Source organism: Desmodus rotundus, chromosome 12 (assembly GCF_022682495.2).
Source record: "Desmodus rotundus isolate HL8 chromosome 12, HLdesRot8A.1, whole genome shotgun sequence".
Lineage (NCBI taxonomy): Eukaryota > Metazoa > Chordata > Mammalia > Chiroptera > Phyllostomidae > Desmodus > Desmodus rotundus.
This window is the reverse complement of record NC_071398.1, coordinates 7806080-7826668: the sequence shown is the minus strand read 5'-3', so window position 1 is coordinate 7826668 and position 20589 is coordinate 7806080. Positions and strand designations below refer to the sequence as shown.

The window sequence follows — 20589 nt, the reverse complement described above, 5'->3', positions numbered from 1 at the left end:
CGTGAACTTGGACGTCAAGCTTGGAGGCTTCCTGGGTCATCCAATCCATACATCTTTGATCATTCTCTCCTTTTTTAGTGTTTAAACAGCTTTTTAGTATTTTGAGGTGACATCTACATAACAAAATTCATCGTTTTAAAGTGTCTAACTCAGTGGCATTCAGCACAGTCACGGTGCTGTGCAAACGTCACCTCTGTCTACTTCCAACACACTCGTGTGACCCCAGAAGGAGACTCTATGTGCTCTTCCTTTAATTTTCAGAAATATTTAAAACTATTCAAAGGGATCCTCAGATGTTGACTCAGAATTAACACCTGTTATGTGACCCACTCATCCCATCTCCCAGATGAGAAAACCGAGCAGTAAAATGAACTGCCCCGTGGAAGAATATTCTAGAACTTGATCTGACCGGTGGTTTCATGTCATGGGGCAGTGTCTGTGTATGTAAACATTGATCAAACTCTACGCTTAACACTTTTTCACTTTGCTGCTGGTAAATTATACCCTAAAACAAAACAAAACAAAAAAACCCCAAGACGAGCGCAAGGCTGCACGGCCCGCACAGGCTGCTCGGTGCGTTTTCCCATGTCGGTGCAGCTCCGGGAAGGGCCCGGAAGCCGCATATTGGAAGAGGCAAGAAGGGTGGGGCTTCTGTTGCAGCAAAAGGGACTTCAGCTAGCCCCTCCGGGTGTCCTGCCTGTCGGGTTGTCACACCAAGTAAGAAGCCCTGAGGGGAAGCCCCAAACCCGCGCACCTGCATGAGAATCTGGACCCCACTGCGGAGGTCCTCGGCGATGACATCTGAGTAGAAGGCCTTGATCTTCCTCTTGTTCAGCCACTTGGTGTGCCCATTGGCAATGGCCCGGAGCTCTGGCATCCTCTGTTTGTGGGGTCCCTGTGGGTGGGGGGGCGGGTGACATCAGAGGCTGCCTTCACCCTCTGGCCAGAAACTTAGCCCTGCTCCAGCACTGGAGGCTTCCCTTGGGCTCCGCAGCACCCAGTTTCTGGATATAGGGGAGGGAAAGAAGGCGGGGAGGGGCAGGCATGCAGCCCCACCCCACTGCCAGGGGGCACTCACGATGAGCACGTGGCCACAGATCATCAGGCTGAGGTTCCGCGTGAAGGTGCCCACAAAGTCCACCAGGGCCGGGCGGAAGTTGGGGGGCCCCGTGAGCACCAGGCACTGGGGGCTGAGGGGGGGAAGGGCAAAGGATGTGAGCCATCAGGACAGAGCCCGCGGGGGTCTGGGGGCCAATGCAGGCACCCAGGATGTCCACCCCCTCCTGGGTCTCCCCCCTTCTTGGAGCCGCTGGCGTGGCCTCCAACAGGACCCCCCACACTGAGGGGCCTCCTCTTCCCACCTAGGCCCCCAGAGTGAATTTCAGGGCCTTTCCAGACCTCATGGTGGCCATCACACTGGGTCTCCTTTGTCCTTCCTGCTGAGACCACCAAATGCCCTGCTTGGGCAAACCACCCTTTTTATTACACCTGATGCTCCTGCCCAGCCCAGCCCAGCACAGTGGTGGGCAGAATAAAGTCAGGGCGTGAGGATGCCCTTCCCTTTCAAGCTCACTGTGTCACCTGGGTTGGTGACTTAGCCCCTGGGCCACGGTCAAGGGCCACCACCAGACTCAGAGTCGGACAAAATTGGCCACTCAAGCTGTGTGACCTGGGGCCAGCTACTTAACCACTCTGTGCCTCAGTGTTCTCCTCTCCTCTGTGAGTGGTGAGGCGTTTCACACGCCTCGGAGCTGTGCTGAGACTGTGTGAGCACTTTGGGCAGCGGTGTCCCGTAAACAGGACCGATTATTAGCGCTGCGATCTGGTGGGACGGGGTCCTGGGCACACGAGTCTCCCCACTGAGGAGGGGAGTCCGCTAGAAGAGCACCCAGGAGAGTCCCATCACGGCCCCCTCCCTGGGCCCTGGTGACGGAAGTGACAGCACCAGACCGCCCTGCCAGAGCCCTCGGCATGACAAGGAGCACATTCTGCTGTGGAAATGGAGGTACAAAGCGGTCGCCCCACTTGCTCGGTCGCCTTGGTTTGGCAATGTCAACCCCAGTCCCCTGGCTGCCATGTGGTGCTTTTTCACCTCTGCTCCCTCTCTGGTGGGGGCTGTGCCCACCCTGGGTCTGCCTACATCAAGTGACAGGTCTTGGCCTGGAGCCTCCCAGAGCAGGGCCATGGTGGCCCTGGGCCCAAGGCAGCCCAGCGGCTGGCTCACCGGTAGTTCTTGATGTGCTCCTCCACCTCGTTGAGGCCCACCGAGTAGCTCAGGGCCAGGTTGTAGGAGCCAGCCTGGACGGAGGAGCCCCAGTTCACCTCTGCGGGCGGGGGAGAGAGCGAGGTTAGAAACCTCAGGGAGAAACCAGACATACGGAGGGAGGGAATGTCGGCATTCTTTAGGAACGGAGCACCCATGGGAGCAGGGCCACGTGGCCCGGGGACAGCCTGCACATGACCTATGGCTGCATATTATTTAAAAGTTACACATTACTCCTGGCTGGTGTAGCTCAGTGGATTGAGTGCCAGACTGTGAACCAAAGGGTTGCCAGTTCGATTCCCAGTCAGGGCATGTGCCTGGGTTGCAGGCCAGGTCCCCAGTGGGGGACACGTGAGAGGCAAGCACACATTGATGTTTCTCTCCCTCTATTTCTCCCTCCCCTCCCCTCTCTCTAAAAATAAATTAAAATCTTTTTAAAAACGTTCTTTATCAGGGGGTGGGTAGGGCAGGGGAGAGTAATGGGGGGGAAATGAGGACAACTGTAATTGAACAAAAATAAAAAAATAAAATAAAAGTTATACATCAAGGTATTCAATTCTACAGAATATTCTCCTCCCTTGACGAACAGACCTGCACAATGACCTGGAGGGTCAGCTCCAAATCCAGAACCCTAGGCTTCACGGGGTTCTGCATCCCGCCCCCAGGTCGCTGTCACCCCGGCACCCTTGCCTGCTTGCATGTAGCTGCCCCTGCCCACGCGCCATGCTTTGTCCCCTGCCCTACAATCAGCCAGCCCTTGGCCACCCCTCAGGCCTAGGTGTATACGCCAGGGGGCCGGCTACTCTCTCAAGAGCTGGACCTGGGCAGGCAATTCCAGGGGTGTGGGGGCCAGGGGAGGGTCTAGAAGTAGAGGTGTGGGCTCTGAGTGGGCCCATTCCCATAGGTTCCTCCCAGCACGGGGCGCCCAGAGCCAAGTGCAGGCCCTTTCGGGGAGTGGGAGGGGAGGACGGCCCGCTGGCAGCCCCATTGGCAGCCCCACTGCCTCCCAAAGCTGCACACCTGGCTTCTTGTAGATGACATAGAGCAGGAGGAAGAGGACGACGCCGATGGCGATGAGGGCCGCCCACCAGGTCAGCAGGAACATGATGACCACGGAGATGACCGCCCCAAACAGCGCCACCCACTTGTTGTAGTATCGGAACGAGGGCCTCCACCCTGGGGGGCGGTACAGGTTGGCAGGCATGCTCAGCACCCTGGAGCTTCCTCCTGGGCTAGCACTGCCGGGCAGGGTCTGGGTGCAGACCATGCCCACAGCCAGGGTCCCAGCCTGCACCCACCTGTCCACCCGCCCGCCCTTCTGGAGGCTCTAGGAGGCTCCGTCTTGGCTGGCATTATGCCATATCGACAGGCTGCAAGAAGGGGATGGCGTCCAGCTCTGACCAAATGCGGCTGCGAGACGGCCAATGTCAGCAATTGTGCGGGCCCCGGGGCTGGCGTGGAGCCACATGAGGGGAAGGATGGGACTCTGCCGGGCTCCACACGGGAGGCCACGCCAGGGACACCACTACTGACTCCACGGCACCACTCTGGGGCCCCATGGTCCGTTGTCTATGGAAAAGGCAGCCTGGCGACCGTCCCATCAGCAATTAGGGGCTAACTAGAGAGAGTCTTCCTCAAGACTCTTTACTGCCATCTGCCAGAAAGTTTTCGTAATAAACATGCAAATCTATGACATCTGTGAGTGGCGCCCCCTGGAGTTGTGCAATGTGCAACCTACTGTGCAATGTGCAACCCTGTCTGTGACTTTGGGTCATTTTCTTCCTTCTCTGGGGACTCAGACAACCAACCCCAGTAAAGTGGGTAGAGGAAGGCACTAGACAAATCTCTGTGCACTGTAAGGAGTATGTGAATCCATGCACAGTGTGCCCAGTGAGCGTTTGACAAGGGGTTGCTACTGTTATTATTACTTAACTGGTGCCTTGCATTGTTTCCAATTGGAGAGGTGGCCTTGGTCTGCCCACCTGCATCCATGCCTCCCACTCCCCGCATCCTGCAGTCCCACCTGCTGCCTCCTGAGGAGGGGTGAGGGGCTGCTTACCGGGCGAGTTGGTGATGGAGGCGTGGAAGCAGCTGAAGTTGATGAGGGCGTAGGAGCACAGGAAGAAGTTGGAGATGATGGGGGCGATGGTGTTGAGCTCGGCTTCAGGGACCCGGGGAGAAAGAGGACAGTCTGTCGGGCAAGTCTGCCAGGGAGCCACCTGGCACCTCCCTCAGACGGGGGGGGGGGACCCCAGACAGGCCTCTGAGGCTCAGTGAGGCTCAGCCTCCTCATCTGTGAAATGGGCCCATTGTTTCGTGCTTCTCAAAGGGCCGATGTTTGGTAAACCATAAACGGCCAGCTTAGAAGGAGATAGAGAACCAGGTGAGAACAGACACCATCAGGTGGGGAGGGGTGGCCAAGGACAGAGGCTGTCAGATTCTGTGTGACCACAAATTAGAGTAAGAAATAAGTTCACAGTGTGACCCAGGACACATGTCACCTTTGATCTGAAACCCTGAGACCATATCACAGCTCCCCGCCCCCACGGTGGAAACCTGCTCACCAACAGGCTCCTCCCCTCCCCTGCTCCACCGGCCCCTGTGTCCGCAGGCAAACTTCCGCATGTGAATCCCCATCTCGGGGCCTGCTTTGGGGGGACCCAAAACAAGACACGCACCTCCTGTCTGCATCTGATTCCGCTGCATGGATACAAGAACCCTGCCCCCGGGCTTCTGAGATCACGTCCTCAGTCTGAGGTCCGGTCAGAACCCCCAGAGGAAACGACATCAAATCCAAGTCAGGGTGGATTGCAGGGTGAGCGGAGATGGGTCGGGAACACTGGGCCTGACTAGACGCCCCCCTCCTGTGGGTGTGGCCCTGTGGCCTCCTGACATTCAGCACCCAGGAGCGGCCCGTGTCTGGAAAGGTTCCTAGGGCGGCAGTGACTAGACCGTGAGGGTGCGTCTCATGGGTGGGGGCTGCTGGTCTGGGAAACAGGGACTCGGCTGTCGCAGGACCCCAGCAGCCAAGCCGGCCTCACTCCTGCAGAGGGAGCAGCTGCTGGGGCGTCCTCAGGCCGCGGCCGGGCCTTGCTCTCAGCTGCCGCTCTCCTAGCAAGTTCTGCCTCATTGGCTAAGTGACCAGGAGGTACTGGGGAGTGTTCACACGTGTGCGTGTATACTGTGGGCTCTTCCTATCCACCTGAGCGTGCCTGCTATGCACTACTGCTCCCATTTTGCAGACGAGGGAACTGAGGCTCAAGGAGGTGACGTGACTTGTCCAAGGCCACATAGCTGGCACACGGCAAAGCCAGAGTTGAAGGTCGATCTAACTAACCAATTAACTGGGAGCTTTCTCCTCAGCCATTCCCTACCTTGAAGCCCAAGGGGTCTAGCAGCCCAAGGTGTGGGAGATGAGGCTTGTCTAGTTAACACACCTACAGAGATGCTGATCCCACTGTTTGCATCAGCTCTTAAGGAGGGACCCGTCAGCTTGTCCTGTGCCCCACAGGTGTCCCGGGGGCTCATTCAGGACTGAGGTGGGGTGGAGAGGGGTCCCCGCTGCCAGGACACAGGAATGCAGAACCAGGGAAGGCAGAGAGGGTCCCCCCTAACAAAATAGGGTAGTCCTCCTGCCTGGCTTGGTATGGGAACCTCCCTGTCTGGTAGTGGGGGTCAGGGAGGGGCCACATGACTTCCCAAAGTCTCCTTCCAGGGCAGGGCCCCCCTTGCTTGAGTTATTCACCAATTGCCCACCACCTGCCAGGCCTGGCTGGGTGCTGGGCACACAGGTGAGCGGCAGGGAAGGGACCCCTGCCCCCGCAGCCCTCACGGCCGGCCAGAGAGGCCAGGCCCCTGCGCAGCATCTCACCGATGATGATGAAGGCCACCGCGATGGCGTAGGCCAGCAGGTAGCCGCGCACCGGCTCCTTGTTCTTGCCGTAGCCCTTGCCAAAGAAGCCGATCAGAGGGTACAGCTGGTCCTCACACAGGCACTGTGGGCCAGACATGATGCTCAGCCCCTGGCCATCCCTCCTCTGTCCTCCCTCCTGGACCCCAGCCCCTGCTTGCTCCCCAGCCTCCCTGATATCAGCAGGACACTGCCCCGTCTGGGTCCCAGCTCCTGTCTCTGTGAAATGGGAGCGACCTCCCTGCCCTCCCCACTTCACCAGGAAGAGAATACAAGGGCACCCCACAGGGAGGCGGCCACGCCCTGCAGGAGTTAGCTCTCCGGCCCCTTTGTCCTCCAGTCTAGACACCCCTGTCACGTGACACCTCCAGGCCTCTGTAGCAGTCACCGGAGGACCCTTGTACTTGGGCCTCCTGGATACTGACCAGCCTCCTTCCGCAGCCTCACCTGGAAGACTTTGGCGGCAGAGACGAGGCAGGCCAGGGCAGAGGAGAGGGTGGCCCCAAAGATGCCGGCTGTGATCAGGGGTGCGAAGCCTGACACCATGCTCATGGTCTGTGGGGACATGGGGCTCAGGGCCGGTACAGTTGGGGGTGGGGGCTGGAGCCCTGTCCCGGGCGCCCCAGCCCCCTCTGCAGGCAAGGGCGGGGTCCTGATGCCTCTACCATTCCCTGGGGGTCCCAGTGCCCACTGAGGCTGGGACGGGCCTGGGGCCCCCCACCTGAGCCCAAACCATGTCCATCCTCCACCTGCCCCCTCCCTGCACCTGGTGGGGCCACATCCCGGCTGAGGCCGCGGTACCTGGTAGTAGTTGATGAGGCCGTAGTGGCAGCTGCGCTGCTGGGAGCACTTGGTGAAGTTCCAGCCATAGCCACAGGCCAGCCCCTCGCAATCGCCCAAGCCAGGGGTCATGGTGTCATTCAGGTCCCCGGAGGCATCGCGAACCACGCAGGAGCCTGGTGAGGAAGGAGGACGTGGAAGGGGCTGTCTCCCTCTCCTCCTCTCCTCTGTTCCACCCCACAGGCACCTCCAGCAGTGTGGGCCAGCTACTCACCGATGGTGGCCGAGATGGCCAGGTAGGAGATGGTGGTCCAGAAAATGGCCATGAGTGTCCCCTTCGGGATGGCTATAGCAGGGTCCTGGGGAAGGGAGGTGGGGAGGGGGCATCAGGCAGCCAGGAAGGCCCTGCCCTTTGTCTGAGGCTGGGGGTGGGGCACAGAGAAAAGGGAATTTTACAACTGGGGACTTGCAGAGGAGGACAGGCCACAGCCAAGGTCACAGGGCTGAGACCACACTCAGGGCCTCAGAGCCCAAAGCAGGGAGGGAAACTCTAACCAGCTCTACGCCTGGTGCGTTTCACAGGCTGCTGGGGCCAGAGGTCACTGGGTGACGCCAGCGCTCACACAATGTCCCTTGGATGCTAAGTTTGCTGTGGTCAAGTGGCGGCCTCTGTCTTCCAGAAACCTGCGTCCTCTGCCCCCCAGGTGTGTGGCCCTGGGCTGGCCCCAGCCCTCTCTGAGCCTGGCCGGCTCCTCCATGGCTCAGGGATGAAGCCGGCCTGAGCCCTTCCGGCTGCCAGGGGGGTGATAAAGTTCGTGAAGGAGGAGGCAGCGTGGAGCACCTGTGGTGGAATGACGATGACCTTGACAGCTGCTAGTCTTTAGCTGCCAGTCTAGCACTTCCCCTGTGCTGGGCACTGCTCTGCTTTACACAAGTTAACGCACTGAATTCTCACTTCCTGTCCTGCAAAGCAGGGGGCTGGGCTGGCCCCATTTCACAGAGGGGAAGCTGAGGCCCAGAGAGGTTTTAAGAAACTTGCATAAAGTGTCCTTGACGGGAGGAGCTGCCCTTCTGCTGAGGACACACTGTCCCAGGGCCGGATCCGGAAGGGAGGGGCCCCTTCAGGGCTTGAGGGCATTTAGGACAGAGCAGAGGTGCCCCTGCCACCTGGCTCTGAGACCACTGCCTGGCCAAGAGTCCAGCACACTGGGCCAGTTGTAACCTAAGAAGCTTGGTGGAGCATCTAGATAAATCCCCAGGCTCTGAAGAAGAACTGGGAGGGGAACCCAGCTGAGCACAGGTCAGGCCCTCAGGGCAGGTGGGCCAGGCCAGCGGGTGGGGCTGAGGTTCCAGCTTGTCCTCAATGCACAGCTACTCATTCATTTAAGGAAATCTGTCAGGAGCACCTTTGGAGCCGGCCTGGAGACAGAGCAGCTCCCAGCACTGAGCCTGGGGGCTCCCCATCCACACACCATCTCCTTTGATCCGCCTGCCAGCGAACTCCCCGCCAGCTCTCTCCTCGTTCACAGCCCAGCTCCAGCCCTGCCTTAAGGAAGTTATGCTGCAGCCCCTGTGCCTTGTCACTCCTTCTGCCCCACGTCACAGCTCTCTGTGCGTCTGCCCCCACACTGCTCGTCTGCCACACCTCACCACTCTTCACTCCACAGACGCGTACTGAGCACCTTGCCTGTGTCCGACTCTTAGCAGGACACAGAGACCCAGAGGTAGGCCCCGGGTCTCCAGCGACATAAATGGCCTGACGTCACTATACCGGGCACCTTGACGCTGACGGAGCGCTGGGAGAGATGGAAAGATGGAAGTGTTATTTGAAAGAGGAACAGAACTTTGCGAGGTAAAGAAACAAGGGTAGGGAGTCTGGGAGAGTAGAGGCAAAGGCGAGGCATGAAGCAACACGAGGAGGCTTGGGTTGGGCTGAGCGAGGCTGGACTGGATTTCAGAGGCTCTGGCCTCCTGGTGTCAGGGCCAAGTTCAGCGCCCAGTGGGAGACCTGGAAGAGGGGGGCTGGGCGTGCTGCTCACCCTGAGGTCCCCGGAGATGTTGGCGCCTGCCAGGATACCGGTGGCCGAGGGGAAGAAGATGGAGAACATCCCAAAGAAGGTGCCGTCCGGGCCCCGCCAGTCAGGCACCAGGTTCTGGACAAAAATGTCCCCTGGAAAACCAAGGCCTGAGTCAGGGCCGCCTGCAGGACCTTGCCCACTCCCTGGGCCCCGCTGGGCGGGCAGGGGCCTCTAGTGGCAGCTCCTGGCCATGGGGTTGGGGGCCCCATCCTCGTGGTGCCCACAGAACAGGCCAGATGGGTGGGCAGGTGGTGCCTCTCCCCATGGGCAGGGCCCCCAACCTGCACCTACCCCGGTAGCTGAAGAAGCCTTTGGAGGCCTTGTCGTCAGATGGGGGGATCAGTGTCCCCACCAAGTAGTTGGCAAACGAGACCATGATGACCAGGAAGAAGAGCACCTGCGCCTGGGGACAAAGGACCTAGAGGTCAGGTGGCCTGGCCCCACCTCTTCAGGGCACTCCGGCAGGAAGAAGCTGCCCCAGGTGCCTCACTCCCCTGTTCATCCATCCATCCATCCATCCATCCATCCATCCACTCTCTCACTCGTCACCCATCACGCTGCCTGCTCTCCTCCAGGAGTGACGCCACCACAGGCTCTTGTGGATGGACAGGGAACACGAGTCCAGTGTAAGAACAGAGCTGTTATGGGGACCAGGTTGGGGGCTACTTTAGCAGGGTGGCCTGCAAAGGTGTCTTCGGGGGTCCTGAAGGAGGATGAGTGAGCAGAATGATGAGGCAGAAGCTTGGTGCACTCAGAGGGCAGCGAGGAGGCTGGCGCAGCTGGGGTCAGAGGCGGGGGGACAGGAGAGATGGTGGGGGCCAGGTCTGGCCCAGTCTGCCAGCTGTAACCCGACATCTGCCCTGCCGCCGTTTCACAGTTCACAGTGCACCCCTGCTGCTGGGTGTGGTGATGGGACAAAGTTCTGGATGACGGGATTTGACCAAAAGGGATAGTTCCCTTCCTGCTGACTGGTGGCAGCTGTCACAGACCAGGTGGATGAGGGTCACACCCGGGGTTGGAGAGGCCACAGGATGGATGGGGTCTGGGTACCTGAGCCCCAGGAACCAGGGACACCTGGACTGTTACAGGAGAGAGAACCGAGCGACTCTTGTTTAGGACCCTGTCCTTGGGCCTCTTTGTCGTAGCAGCAGGTCCTGGAGCCTTGCTAATACAGACAGGGAGAAGCTGGACCAGCAGCAGGGCCCGTTCTCACAACCCCCACTTCTCCACTCGACACCCCCACATCCCCTCCTCAACCTGGCTGCTCACCTTGGACTCCCACTCCATGCCAGCCAGGGAGATGGCCAGCAGCACGGTGACGGTGACCACGCCGATGATTCGGATGTCGTTGGTGGGGTCCACGATGGGCGTGCCGTACTCCTAGGGGAGGGGAGCAGGCCAGGCTGCGAGCTGCACTCTGAGCCTCGCCCAGACCCCTCCACCTGGATTCCCCGCATTTGCGGCCGTTCTCTCCCAGGCAAACACTAACCCAGACGCCTTCCCCACCTTGCTGGGGTGTCCAACCCACAGCCTACAGGGCACAGGAGGCCCAGGATGGCTGTGAATGCGGCTCAACACAAAATCATAAATTTACTTAAAACATGATGAGAATTTTTTGTGTGTGATTACGTGTCACACTGCATTTAACGTGTGGCCCAAAACAACTCATCTTCTTCCAGTGTGGCCCAGAGATGCCAAAAGGTTGGCCACCCCTGCTAGAGCCTCCAAAGCAGCTGCTGCTGGGCCCGGGCAATGTGGCCCCAAAGGCAACACACACACCTGAAGGGGGCTTCGGGGAAAGGCCTTCCTTTGATGAGATTGTCACGGTCGCCCATGGTGATCAGATGGGGCACTTGGTCCCTGACGGCGAACTGGGCCAAGGAAGGCCCAGCCCAGATGGGGTGAAGGAGGCTGAGGCGGGCCGCGGGCTCGCCCTGCCTGGGCTCACCTGGAGCAGGTCCCGCACGGTCTCCGCGAAACCCACAGTGTGCATGGCCACACCCACGGCATTGGCGAAAGCAAAAATGAGGCCGATGGAGCCCCCTAACTCTGGGCCAAGGCTCCGGGAGATGAGGAAGTAGGTGCCACCTGTTAGGGACAGAGGAGTCAGCTGGCTGGGCTGTATGAGGGCAGGGAGAAGCCGAGGCGGGGAGAGGGTGACCACGGGCTCCATGGGGCCCGAGGCACAGGAGGGAACCTGGGCCAACCCGCGTGTGTGCAGGGCCCGCCCGAAGCCCTCACCTGGAACCAGAAGGAGCAGCCTAGGGTGTCCCAGTGTTGGGGGGCAGGTAGGGAGCAGTTCAGAGACCCAGTCCCAGGGTGAAGACTGGGGGACCTACAAGAGGAGGTGGGGTGGGGAAAGGCGGTGGTGGGGATGGGGTGGGGCCCACCTGACTTGACCTTGCCGTTGGTGGAGATGGCCGAGATGGAGAGGCCGGTGATGGAGGTCACCGTGACCGAGAGCAGGATGATGATCCAGGTCAGGACTGTGGGGGTAGGTGGGAACGTGGTCACCCCAGAACTCAGTGGGAGCATTGCCCAGATGAGGAGCCTGAGTCAGCTGACTGGTTCGCCCTGCAACTGAAATCACTTTCCTTCTCTGAGTCTCTGTTTACTCATCTGAAAAATGGGCCTCTGTCTACCTCCTGGTCTAGCCTGAAGAGTCAGGGAGCTGATGAGCCAACAGGTAAAAGGTCATTAGGTATGGAAGGGAAGGTACCCTTTTTTAATAATAAAAAATAAAGCAAGAGTTACCACTTGGTGAGCACCTCTGCGTGCCAAATCCTGTGCTATTTACTGCATCATAGAAACCCAACAATAGGTCTGTGAGGTGGAGACAGTTATCACCCCCCTTTTACTGATGAGGAAGCCAGGGCTCAGAGAGGTTAAGATCCTTGTCCAAGGTCACACAGCATGGTCCAGAGCTAGCATCTGAACATTGGTCTGTTTGGAGTACAAGTTTCTAACCTGGATGCTCTAGTAGAAATTGGCTCCAAGAGATTAAGTGACTTGCCAATGGCAGACAGAGCCAGAGAGGGCCATCGGGGCTGCTGACTCCATGTCCCATGCTCCTCTGTCACACCACCCTGACCTCTGTCACCGCAGGGGCCCAGGGTCTCTGCAGCCCAAATTCAAGCACACCTTCCCCTCCCCTCAAGGATGGAACTCACCAATGCCCGCCTGGGCCGTAATCCACGGGAGCCGCAGGTAGAGGATCACGCCCCAGATGTTGAGCATGCAACGGATCTGGGAGGAGAGGGGGGTCAGACGTCACCTGTGGGGCGGGGGGTCAGATACCCCAAGGCCAAACACACAAGTCCCTGTCCGCAGTCACGGCATGCCATCAGGCACCTAGGCCTTGGAGACACCTGGGTCCTTTCTTTGCTTTACCCACTTCAATGACCCTCTGGTTTTGTGGGTCAGGGAGAGGAAGGAAGGAACCCAAAGACTCACCTGCCCCTCCCACTCACTTCCCTGTGCTCCCATCGAGGCCTGAGGATGGGCTGAGAGCACCACCACCCCCGCCCTGCTCCAAGCCCAGGATCCTGTGTCTGGCAGCCCCAGCCATGGCCCCCGTGGCCAGCTGTTGGCCCAGGGCCTGGCATTTCAGGACAGCTCAGCAAATGCTAGCTGAGCCAATGCCCCACATACGGGCAGAAATCAGGCCTCTGCTGGCAGAGGCCTTGGCTGAGGCTGACATTCCCCAGGGAAGGGACTGCCCCAGCCAAGTCGGGTTGAGACGGGGGGCACATGGGAGAGTTCTAAGGCCTCCCATCTGCTCCGAGATACTGAATAGGCCATGCTGGGCTCTGGCCACCACAGTCTGGGTGGGAGATCCATAATCTCCGCAGGAACCTCTGGGGGTGGAGTGGGGCTCATTGTTCAGGCGGAGAAACCGAGGCACAGCCAGGAGGCAGTTTGGCAGAGTTAATTAAGGTCAGAATTTGGGCCCACTGCCTCCCAGAGCAAGACTAACGTTTCCTCTTAAATCTCATGCAACCCCCTCTGTAAACTTCCATAATGTCTTCCAAAGCCAAGTTCACTTGATTGCTGTCTGGAGACCGACTAGCGCTCTGCACCACAGTAAACCTTCCCCTTCCCATCATGGAAAATGAGGAAAACACACTGTGGATTTGTGTGGTTAGTGCTGCCCTCTGGTGGCCTCTCTGGGGAAACACAGTTTCTTCTAATAGCTCCAAGGCAGGCCTTGCTTCAAGCACTTTACATCCATTAACTCACGTAATGCTCCTCATTTCCCGGATGAGAAAACTGAGGTAAGTAACTCGTTCAAGGTCACAGGACAGTGAGTAGCCAAAAAGAGATCTGCCTTAGGGCCAGGTCTCACTCTGGTTAGTGGGGGGTGGGTAAACAAAGGTCAGGAAGTACAAAACCAGAGAAAATTTGAGGTCACTATGCAGATGGGGAAACTGAGGTCCAGGATGGGCCTTGGGTCTGCCCTGGCCACTGAGGCCTGCGAGTCAGAGCTGAGGCTGGATGGAGCTCTGTCTGCCCACCCACATTCCCAAACGCCCGCCCCACGCCTCACTCACCATCACGCCCTTGACCCAGCCAAAGCGCACGGGCTCCCCGGGGCTCTTCTCCAGGTTGGCGCCTGCCTCGTCCTCCACGAGCCCATCCGTCATCTCGTGGCTGGGCCGGCCGTCAAAGGCCAGGGCATGCAGATGGCTGCCTTCCTGCTGGGGACCCGGGGACCACGGAAGGTGAGGCAGGTAGGGCTCCTGGCCTTCCACCCTCCACAGTCTAGCCTCCTAGGCAGCAAGCCCAGCAAGCCTCTTCTCTGATGCAGACCTTGCTTCCTCTCCGCTCCCCATCTCCTTCAGGGGTGCTCAACCTCTGTTTGCATGCTTCCACTGACTGAGAGCTCATTACCTCTCCGGGCAGCCCTAGTTTGCTTGATTGGGTTGCCGGTGACTGGACAGTACACAATACAACACGTGCCCAGAGCCCCACAGCTCCCCCGTCCACATTTCATTGGGGCCTCTCTACTCATGAGGAAGACACATCCTTCTGACAGAGATGACAGAGCCACGGCTCAGAGAGGTTAGGTAACTGGGTCAAGGTCACACAGCAGCGAAGTGGCCAACCTTCTGAGACGATACTTACCTTAAGGAAGGAGTGCAGGTCAGCCAGTGTGGGCCGGACCTTTCGGGGCTCACCGGGCAGGGCGCTGTTGGCATAGTGCTCGTAGGCTGGCACCACGTCTATAGTGTTATAGCCAAAAGTTCGCATGTATAAGGTGCTGCCGTGGGTCAGGTGGCTAGGTTGGCTGCTGTCATAGGCAGCCGGTGGTGGGGGCTCATCGCCCCCCAACAGTGTACTAATGGTGAAGCGCCCACTGCACAGAGTGGGGTCCCCAGGCGTCTCAGACACCTGCAGCTCTGCCATAGTGGCTCTGAGTGTCAGGGGAGGGGGCCAGGGTCAGCAGGGACATGCAGGGTGACTTTATAGGCTGGGCCTGCAGCAGAGAGGAGGCAGGGAGGTTGGCCGGGACCGCCCACGGCTGGCGAGCAGGGTCCTTGGACAGGGTGGGAGGCAGAGCACGTGCCCACTGCTGTCCTGCCCACCGTGTGATCGCTGAGATAGTGGCCTGCCTGGGACCGGAGGAGGGCCGGGTGCAAGGCCTGGTGCCCCGCCCCAGCTCCCGAGCCCCCAGCTCCGCTGAGGCTTTGTGGCAGCCCCGCTTCCCTCCCGTCCTCCTGGTGCATGCCCGGCACACTAGCTTCTGTCTCTGTCTGCTTCCTGGGTGTGGGCGGCCTCTTGCTCCTTGTCACCCCTGCTGGGCTTGTTTGCATCTTTCAGCCACTTGCCCAACAAACCTTTACTGCCCAGCCTCCATGCTATGGGTGGTGACAGGAGCTGGGACCCCCACAGCGGGCCCTGTGGCTGTGCTTATGGTGCCGCTGAGTCGGTGGGGAATGGGACAGGGACACAGACCAGGCGGGCTGTGCATTGAGCGCAGCAACTGGAGAGGGTGCTCTGGAAGAGCGCCCTGGTAGGGGCAGTCAGGGACAGCACCAGAGTCTTGCTGGACAAGGCAGGGGATGAATGGAGGCCTCAAGGCCACCACCAGCTCCAGGCATCTGAGCTTGGCCTGTGCTCGGCTCCTGCCACCCTTGGGAGGGACATGGAGGGACACCTTTTCCCCCTCCCTACTTTGTCTCTCGGACCTGGGTTCTCAGAGCTCACACAGGTCCCCAGATGACCAGCTCTGAGATGCTCAGCATCCTTGGGACTTCCAGGTGTCCAACTCGAGTCAGCCCTTGGGGACTGAGAGCTTTCGGAGGGTCCGACTGGCTCATGCTGTCCCCCTTCGTCCCGGGTCCAGAGAGCCTGGGACTGGGCTGTGCCAGGCTGTGCTGGGCTGTGGTGGGCTGTGGGGCCGGGCAGCAGGGGCAGGTGGAAATGCTCAGACCGTGTTAGAGTAGCAAGCTGGGTTAGGGAGTTGCTCTCCAGGTTAGGGGGTGCTTAACCTGGAGTCCAGGAGCCCCGAAAAACTGTGGACAAGGTTTTATACCCAAGCGCTCTTTTCCAGGAAGGAGGACATGCATTCCATCCAACTCGTCGGCCGGTCCGCATGGGCATGGGTCTGAGCTGATCATGTTCGCTGATTCCAAGCAACTAAAGAGCACAGAGTGGGTCCTCAGTAAACGCGTGTTGAGTGAATAACAAAGGGGACCAGGCCAAAGAGAGCAGAGAGGAGCCGCCATAGGAACCTTTGGGGGACAGAATTACCCCAAGTGGGGTCAGTGCAAAGGACAGCTCCCTGGGGTTTTTCCAGTGCAGCCGGGTGTGGAGATGAGCTCAGGATGACAGACCCGAAAGGTCATGACCCCTGTGAAACTACTTGCGAAGTTTGTGTATTTACTCTGTGTGTGGATTTCTGTTTAAGGACGTCTCAGGGGCTCCTGTTACTGAACCCGGGGCTTGCCTATCCCCTTCCAGGGAGCTCCAGCCCCTCCCCAGAGAGGCTTCTGCAGGAGTGTGTCCCCCACCCCACTACAGCTGCCAGTGGTGGGGACTCCAGGGCAAGGACCCCCACCCTGGTCAATGTTCTACCTTGGGGCCCCCACCCCTCGGGCGGGGAGGGGCCTGTGGTTACTCATTCCCTCCCTCGGGCTGCCTGGGCAGATCTTATCACCCTCTTGCTCTTAAACTGCCACCTGACTGGCAAAAATCTCCATTCCTACACACCCTGCCCCTGGAGAAGCTGTGGAAAATTCCTGATTAAGATCTCAGGGGAGGGAGGGGCAGGGCTGGTTTCCAGCACCACCTGGGGGGCCAGGGGGCAGAGTGAGGGGGCCACAGATTGGCTGGGTGGCCCTGGGTGACCGCTTCCTCCTCCCTCTGCAACACCCAGACCGGGTCAGCTCCCAGGTCCCTTCCAGCCCTGGAGGGGGACAGTGGCTGCTTCAAGGAGCCTTTCCTGACCTCCCCCGACCCCCACATCTCTCTGGGTTGGGAAGGGGTAAAGCAGGACCCCTCCCAGGGCTTGGCAATAGAACAGGCTGGAGGGACCGTAAGAACACCTGTGCCAAAGCACAGGCAACCCCCTAGGAAGGGGATCCCTGTGTGTGGGTGGAGTCGCACGCATTTGAGAAATGTTCACTGAGGCCCCCTTCTTGACGGGGACACGGGGCCGGGTCAGACGCAGTTCCTGCCTCCCAGGACCTCAGCTTCCAGGGGGAGCCCAGAGCCCTTCAGGTCTGAGACCCGGGGCCCAGAAGCGGGTGTGCCTGACAGGGCAGGGCCCTGCAAAGGGGCGGCAGCAGGTCCCAGGCTCCAGGTCAGCTCACAGTTTCTGAGTGACTTTGAGCAAGTCGCCTGACCCCAGGGGGGCCTCAGCTAGGTTGACCCTTGGCTGAGCAGCTGGGGGCCCCTCACCCCATTTCCTGATTCTTAGGACTGAGAACTGGGGCGCAAAGGAACTGAAAAGGCCCGGCGGTCAGGAAACTCCCTGGAGGGGAAACGCCTGCATGCAGGTGCCAGAATGTTGAGGACAGGGGGCCCAGCAGCAGCCTCTGAGTCTCAGGGCCACAGAGGCACCTAGGCATTCACTGTGCCCCTCCTGTACGCCAGGCACTGAAACTCACAACCTAGCCTGGCAGACAGACCACAGAGGAGGGGGCTGCCCAGGAGAGAGGCGAGGAGAGGGTTAGGCGTGGTTGGAAGGCGTTCTAGGGCATGGGGTCGGGGAACACTCGGTCAGTGCAAGGGAAGAGGTGGGTGGGGATGGGGGGAGGGAGGGAAGGGTGGGAGATGAGGCTGTAGAGGGTCCAATTGTTTCTTCATCCATACACATTTATTGAGTACCTACTGCATACCCTGACGCCCCGTGCTAGGCAACACGGGCATGGGGAACAAGACAAAGGCCCTGCCCTCCTGGAGCTCACATTCTAGTGGGAGAGACAGTAAATAAGCAATCATTATAACACACTCGGTGATACATGCTGCGAAGAAAACAAAGCCTTTTTTTTTCGGAGGGGCATTAGGTCCCTCTGAGGATGAGATATTTGGTATTAGTTCCCACAGGGAAAAGAAGCCACGTATCTGTGAGCAGGTGTGAGCACAGGGGTTCCAGACAGCAGGCAGAGCCTGTGCAAAGGCCCTGGGGTGGGAGGTTGGTGTGCTTGGGGCTTCAGGACAGCAAGGGAGCAGGTATGGCTGGAGCAGAGGGGCCAGGGACAGGGCCTCTGAGACCTGGAGGAGGACCATCTGAGCCGGGGTCAGAAGTTCCACGTTCTGTTATGCGATGGTCAGATTTCTACTTTTCAAAGATCCTTTTGGCCACTGTGTGGGGAATGGACTGAGGGAGGCAAGGGCAAGGCAAGGCCAGTGGGGCCAGGGCAGGTGCGTGGTGGTGGTGGTGTCAGACAGGGAGCGGGGGGGCAAGACGGTGAGGACTGCTGGGAGTTGAGGTACCGTCGGGAGGCAGAGCCTACAGAACCCACCCACTAGTGCGTGTGGGGCAAGGGCTCCAGAGCAGAGGGGAATAGAGGGACTCTGGGGGGGAGACAGCAGTCTTATTGGTGAGTGGGGAAAGCTGGGGAGAAGGGCCTTGAATGCCGGGGTAAGAAGCCTGGCCCTCGTCCTGGGTGGCAGAGAAAGCTGCTGGGGTCAGCAGTGGTGTGGTGAGCAGGGTGAGGCAGGGCCAGGGAGGGTGGGAGGGGCCGCAGCAGCAGTCAGCAGGGACAAAGCCCCAGCTAGAAGCCCTGGGCTCAGGTCTGAGCATCACTCAGCAACCACTGACACATGCTGATTCCCCGGCACCACATGGGAGGTTTGTGGCCCTGGGGTGCAGGAGGGCTGAGGGCCAGCATTAGCATTTTTGGAATGCTCCCTGGCTGGTCCTAAGGAGCATCCTGCTCGCTAAGAAGAACAATCTTTCCCACAGACTCGCCACCGCCGCCCCACCCCCAGGTCCGCGCCCGCCGGGTCCCACGGTCCCACGAGGCTCGCCTGGAGAGGATGGGTATGATGCAACCCTGGTGTCGTGAAATAGCCGGGTAAGAGGATGCGCTGCTCGTCGGCCTGATTCACAACACCAGCTGCAGCAACGATACCAGAACTCCGCCGGCTTCCTCCTCTGGGGGTGGCTTCGTGGCTTTTTGGAGACACTGACCAGCCTGGACAAACATCCTCCCCGACAGGTGGCGGCCCCGGATGGCCATAGCGGCGCCAGGGCACAGGGCTGTGAAGGATGGAGGCTGGGTCCCTGCCCACGGGGGGGCTCACAGGCTTGGTGGTGCCCGGAGAGAGGGGAGCAGACACAGAATCCTGAGCAGGGCAGTGGGGCAGAGCAAGAATGGAGGGGCGGGCCACTGGGAAGGTCTGGGGGACCAGAGGCTGGATTGTAACCGCTCCAGCAACCAGGACCAAGACCTGGGTTTATCCTGAGCCTTGCCAACCATGAGTTAATGTCGTTTCATTGTTAAAGGAAGAACTGTTTTTTTGGTTTTTGGTTTTTGTTTTAATTCTTCACGGTCAGACTTGCTTTTTTAAAAAGCCTATTTAGCCAACATTCACTCCAGAAGTAAATGTCGGTGTTAGTAAGGTACTGGACCCAGTCTGGCTGTTTTGGAGGATAGAGAGGACAAGGCATGATCACTATCCTCCAGGAGCATGTAGTTCATCAGAAGTGGTAAAGCCAACAGGTGCCTCGCCCCAAGGCGTAACGGCTCAAATCCCTGGCTAAAATGCTCCATGGGTTCAGAGAAGGGATAACTTCCTCCCACTGGGGCGATGGTAGAGCACGGTGTATGAAATAGCAGAGGTAGAATGAAGGCAAAAAGTAATAAGCTACCATTTAATGAGGGAAATGGCCAAATGTTAGCTTGGAGCTTCCTGGCAGCCAAGGCAAAAAGGAGAACTGTGATCAGTGGTCCCTCTCTGATAAAAGTGAGATTTCATTTTTATGCCCCCCTCTTACTCTTCTGATAAAGAAATCACCAACCCTTTACCTCTCCATCCAGGCTTAGCTGAGAAGATTTCTAACACAGGAGTGGCCTGAGTTTAGGCCGGCCACATCAACACGCCCTGAAGCGGTAATTCCAACAAAAATTCAGTCCTATAGTAACAGATACGACCTTCTGTTCTTCTGCTCTGAGGGCTCTGCCAGTGTGCTTGCTCTCCCAGAGACCAAGGAAGGAGCCAAGCCACGGACTCTCCTACCCCCAGCCTTTCCTTTCCATAAGACCAGTGCTCTAACCTGGAGCTAAGGAGCCTAGCATCGCATTTTCAATACACACCTTTAGCTTTTCTAACTTCACTGCAAACCTTTTGTTATCTTGAACGCAATAGGGGAAACATGAGCACTCTGCTTGATTCTGAATTCCCCGGCTGCCTTTCCGGTCAGAATACATGTTAACGTGCTCTGTGAGAGCCCGGAGCCGCGGACCAGCTCCTGCAGCGTGGGAGGGAGGGCTTAGAATCACCGGGCTGCTTTTCAAGGCTTAGCCGGCCCCACACCTCCCCCAAACCAGGCCCAGCCCTAGCCACAGGGAAGGAGTGGGAAGCACGGGAGGCAAAGGAGGCCTGGACCGGGCTCTGCACCACCTACCTGACTCCCTCAGGCCTGTCCCTCTGCGCTAGTTCCACCATCTGCCCAATGGAGAACTCCTCCCAGTCAGCGGGGTTTTTGAGGGTCAGGAGAGGCAACTTGTGAAAGGCAGTGTCTCAGAGGATATTAATAGTGCTCTACGAATATTATATAAACATATAAAACTATATACAGGTATATGAAAACATAGGCAAATATGTGAAGGATAATCTTGTTTGGTCCCAGCTCTTCAGCTACCAGAAAAGATGGGAGGAAACCAGCTCCTCCTTGACTGTTCAAGCCAACGCTTTCTGCTACGGCAGTTGCTAACATTTATTAGAAACGAGAGCTGGGGCATGGGGAGGGGGAGGCAGCAGGGGAAGAGCTGCCAGGGAGCAGAAAGCAGAAGCCCAGAGAGAGCCGGCCTGGCCCTGGGCAGCCATCAGAGCTCAGGCTCTTGACAGAAATAACCCTCCGGAGGGTCCTAGAAGCTCCGAGAACC

General features: G+C 58.8%; 1 protein-coding gene across 2 annotated transcripts in view; it reads right to left on the bottom strand.

The window, feature by feature from the left end:
* Positions 1–14484, bottom strand: part of SLC12A3 (solute carrier family 12 member 3) — a 28743-nt gene extending 14259 nt beyond the window's left edge. The window contains exons 1-17 of one of the 2 annotated variants that reach the window (XM_024551541.3): positions 14156–14484; positions 13582–13728; positions 12202–12277; positions 11422–11517; positions 10980–11119; positions 10301–10411; positions 9323–9434; positions 8993–9123; positions 7228–7312; positions 6975–7129; positions 6621–6728; positions 6135–6258; positions 4323–4424; positions 3284–3439; positions 2225–2324; positions 1079–1190; positions 755–895 (exon numbers count right to left, since the gene is read on the bottom strand). In XM_024551541.3, the coding sequence (XP_024407309.1) occupies positions 755–895; positions 1079–1190; positions 2225–2324; positions 3284–3439; positions 4323–4424; positions 6135–6258; positions 6621–6728; positions 6975–7129; positions 7228–7312; positions 8993–9123; positions 9323–9434; positions 10301–10411; positions 10980–11119; positions 11422–11517; positions 12202–12277; positions 13582–13728; positions 14156–14437 (2178 nt within the window). In that variant the 5' untranslated portion in view covers positions 14438–14484. The remainder of the gene's footprint in view (positions 1–754; positions 896–1078; positions 1191–2224; positions 2325–3283; positions 3440–4322; positions 4425–6134; positions 6259–6620; positions 6729–6974; positions 7130–7227; positions 7313–8992; positions 9124–9322; positions 9435–10300; positions 10412–10979; positions 11120–11421; positions 11518–12201; positions 12278–13581; positions 13729–14155) is intronic. The other variant, XM_024551542.3, reaches the window with a different exon arrangement.
* Positions 14485–20589: the final 6105 nt, after the last annotated feature.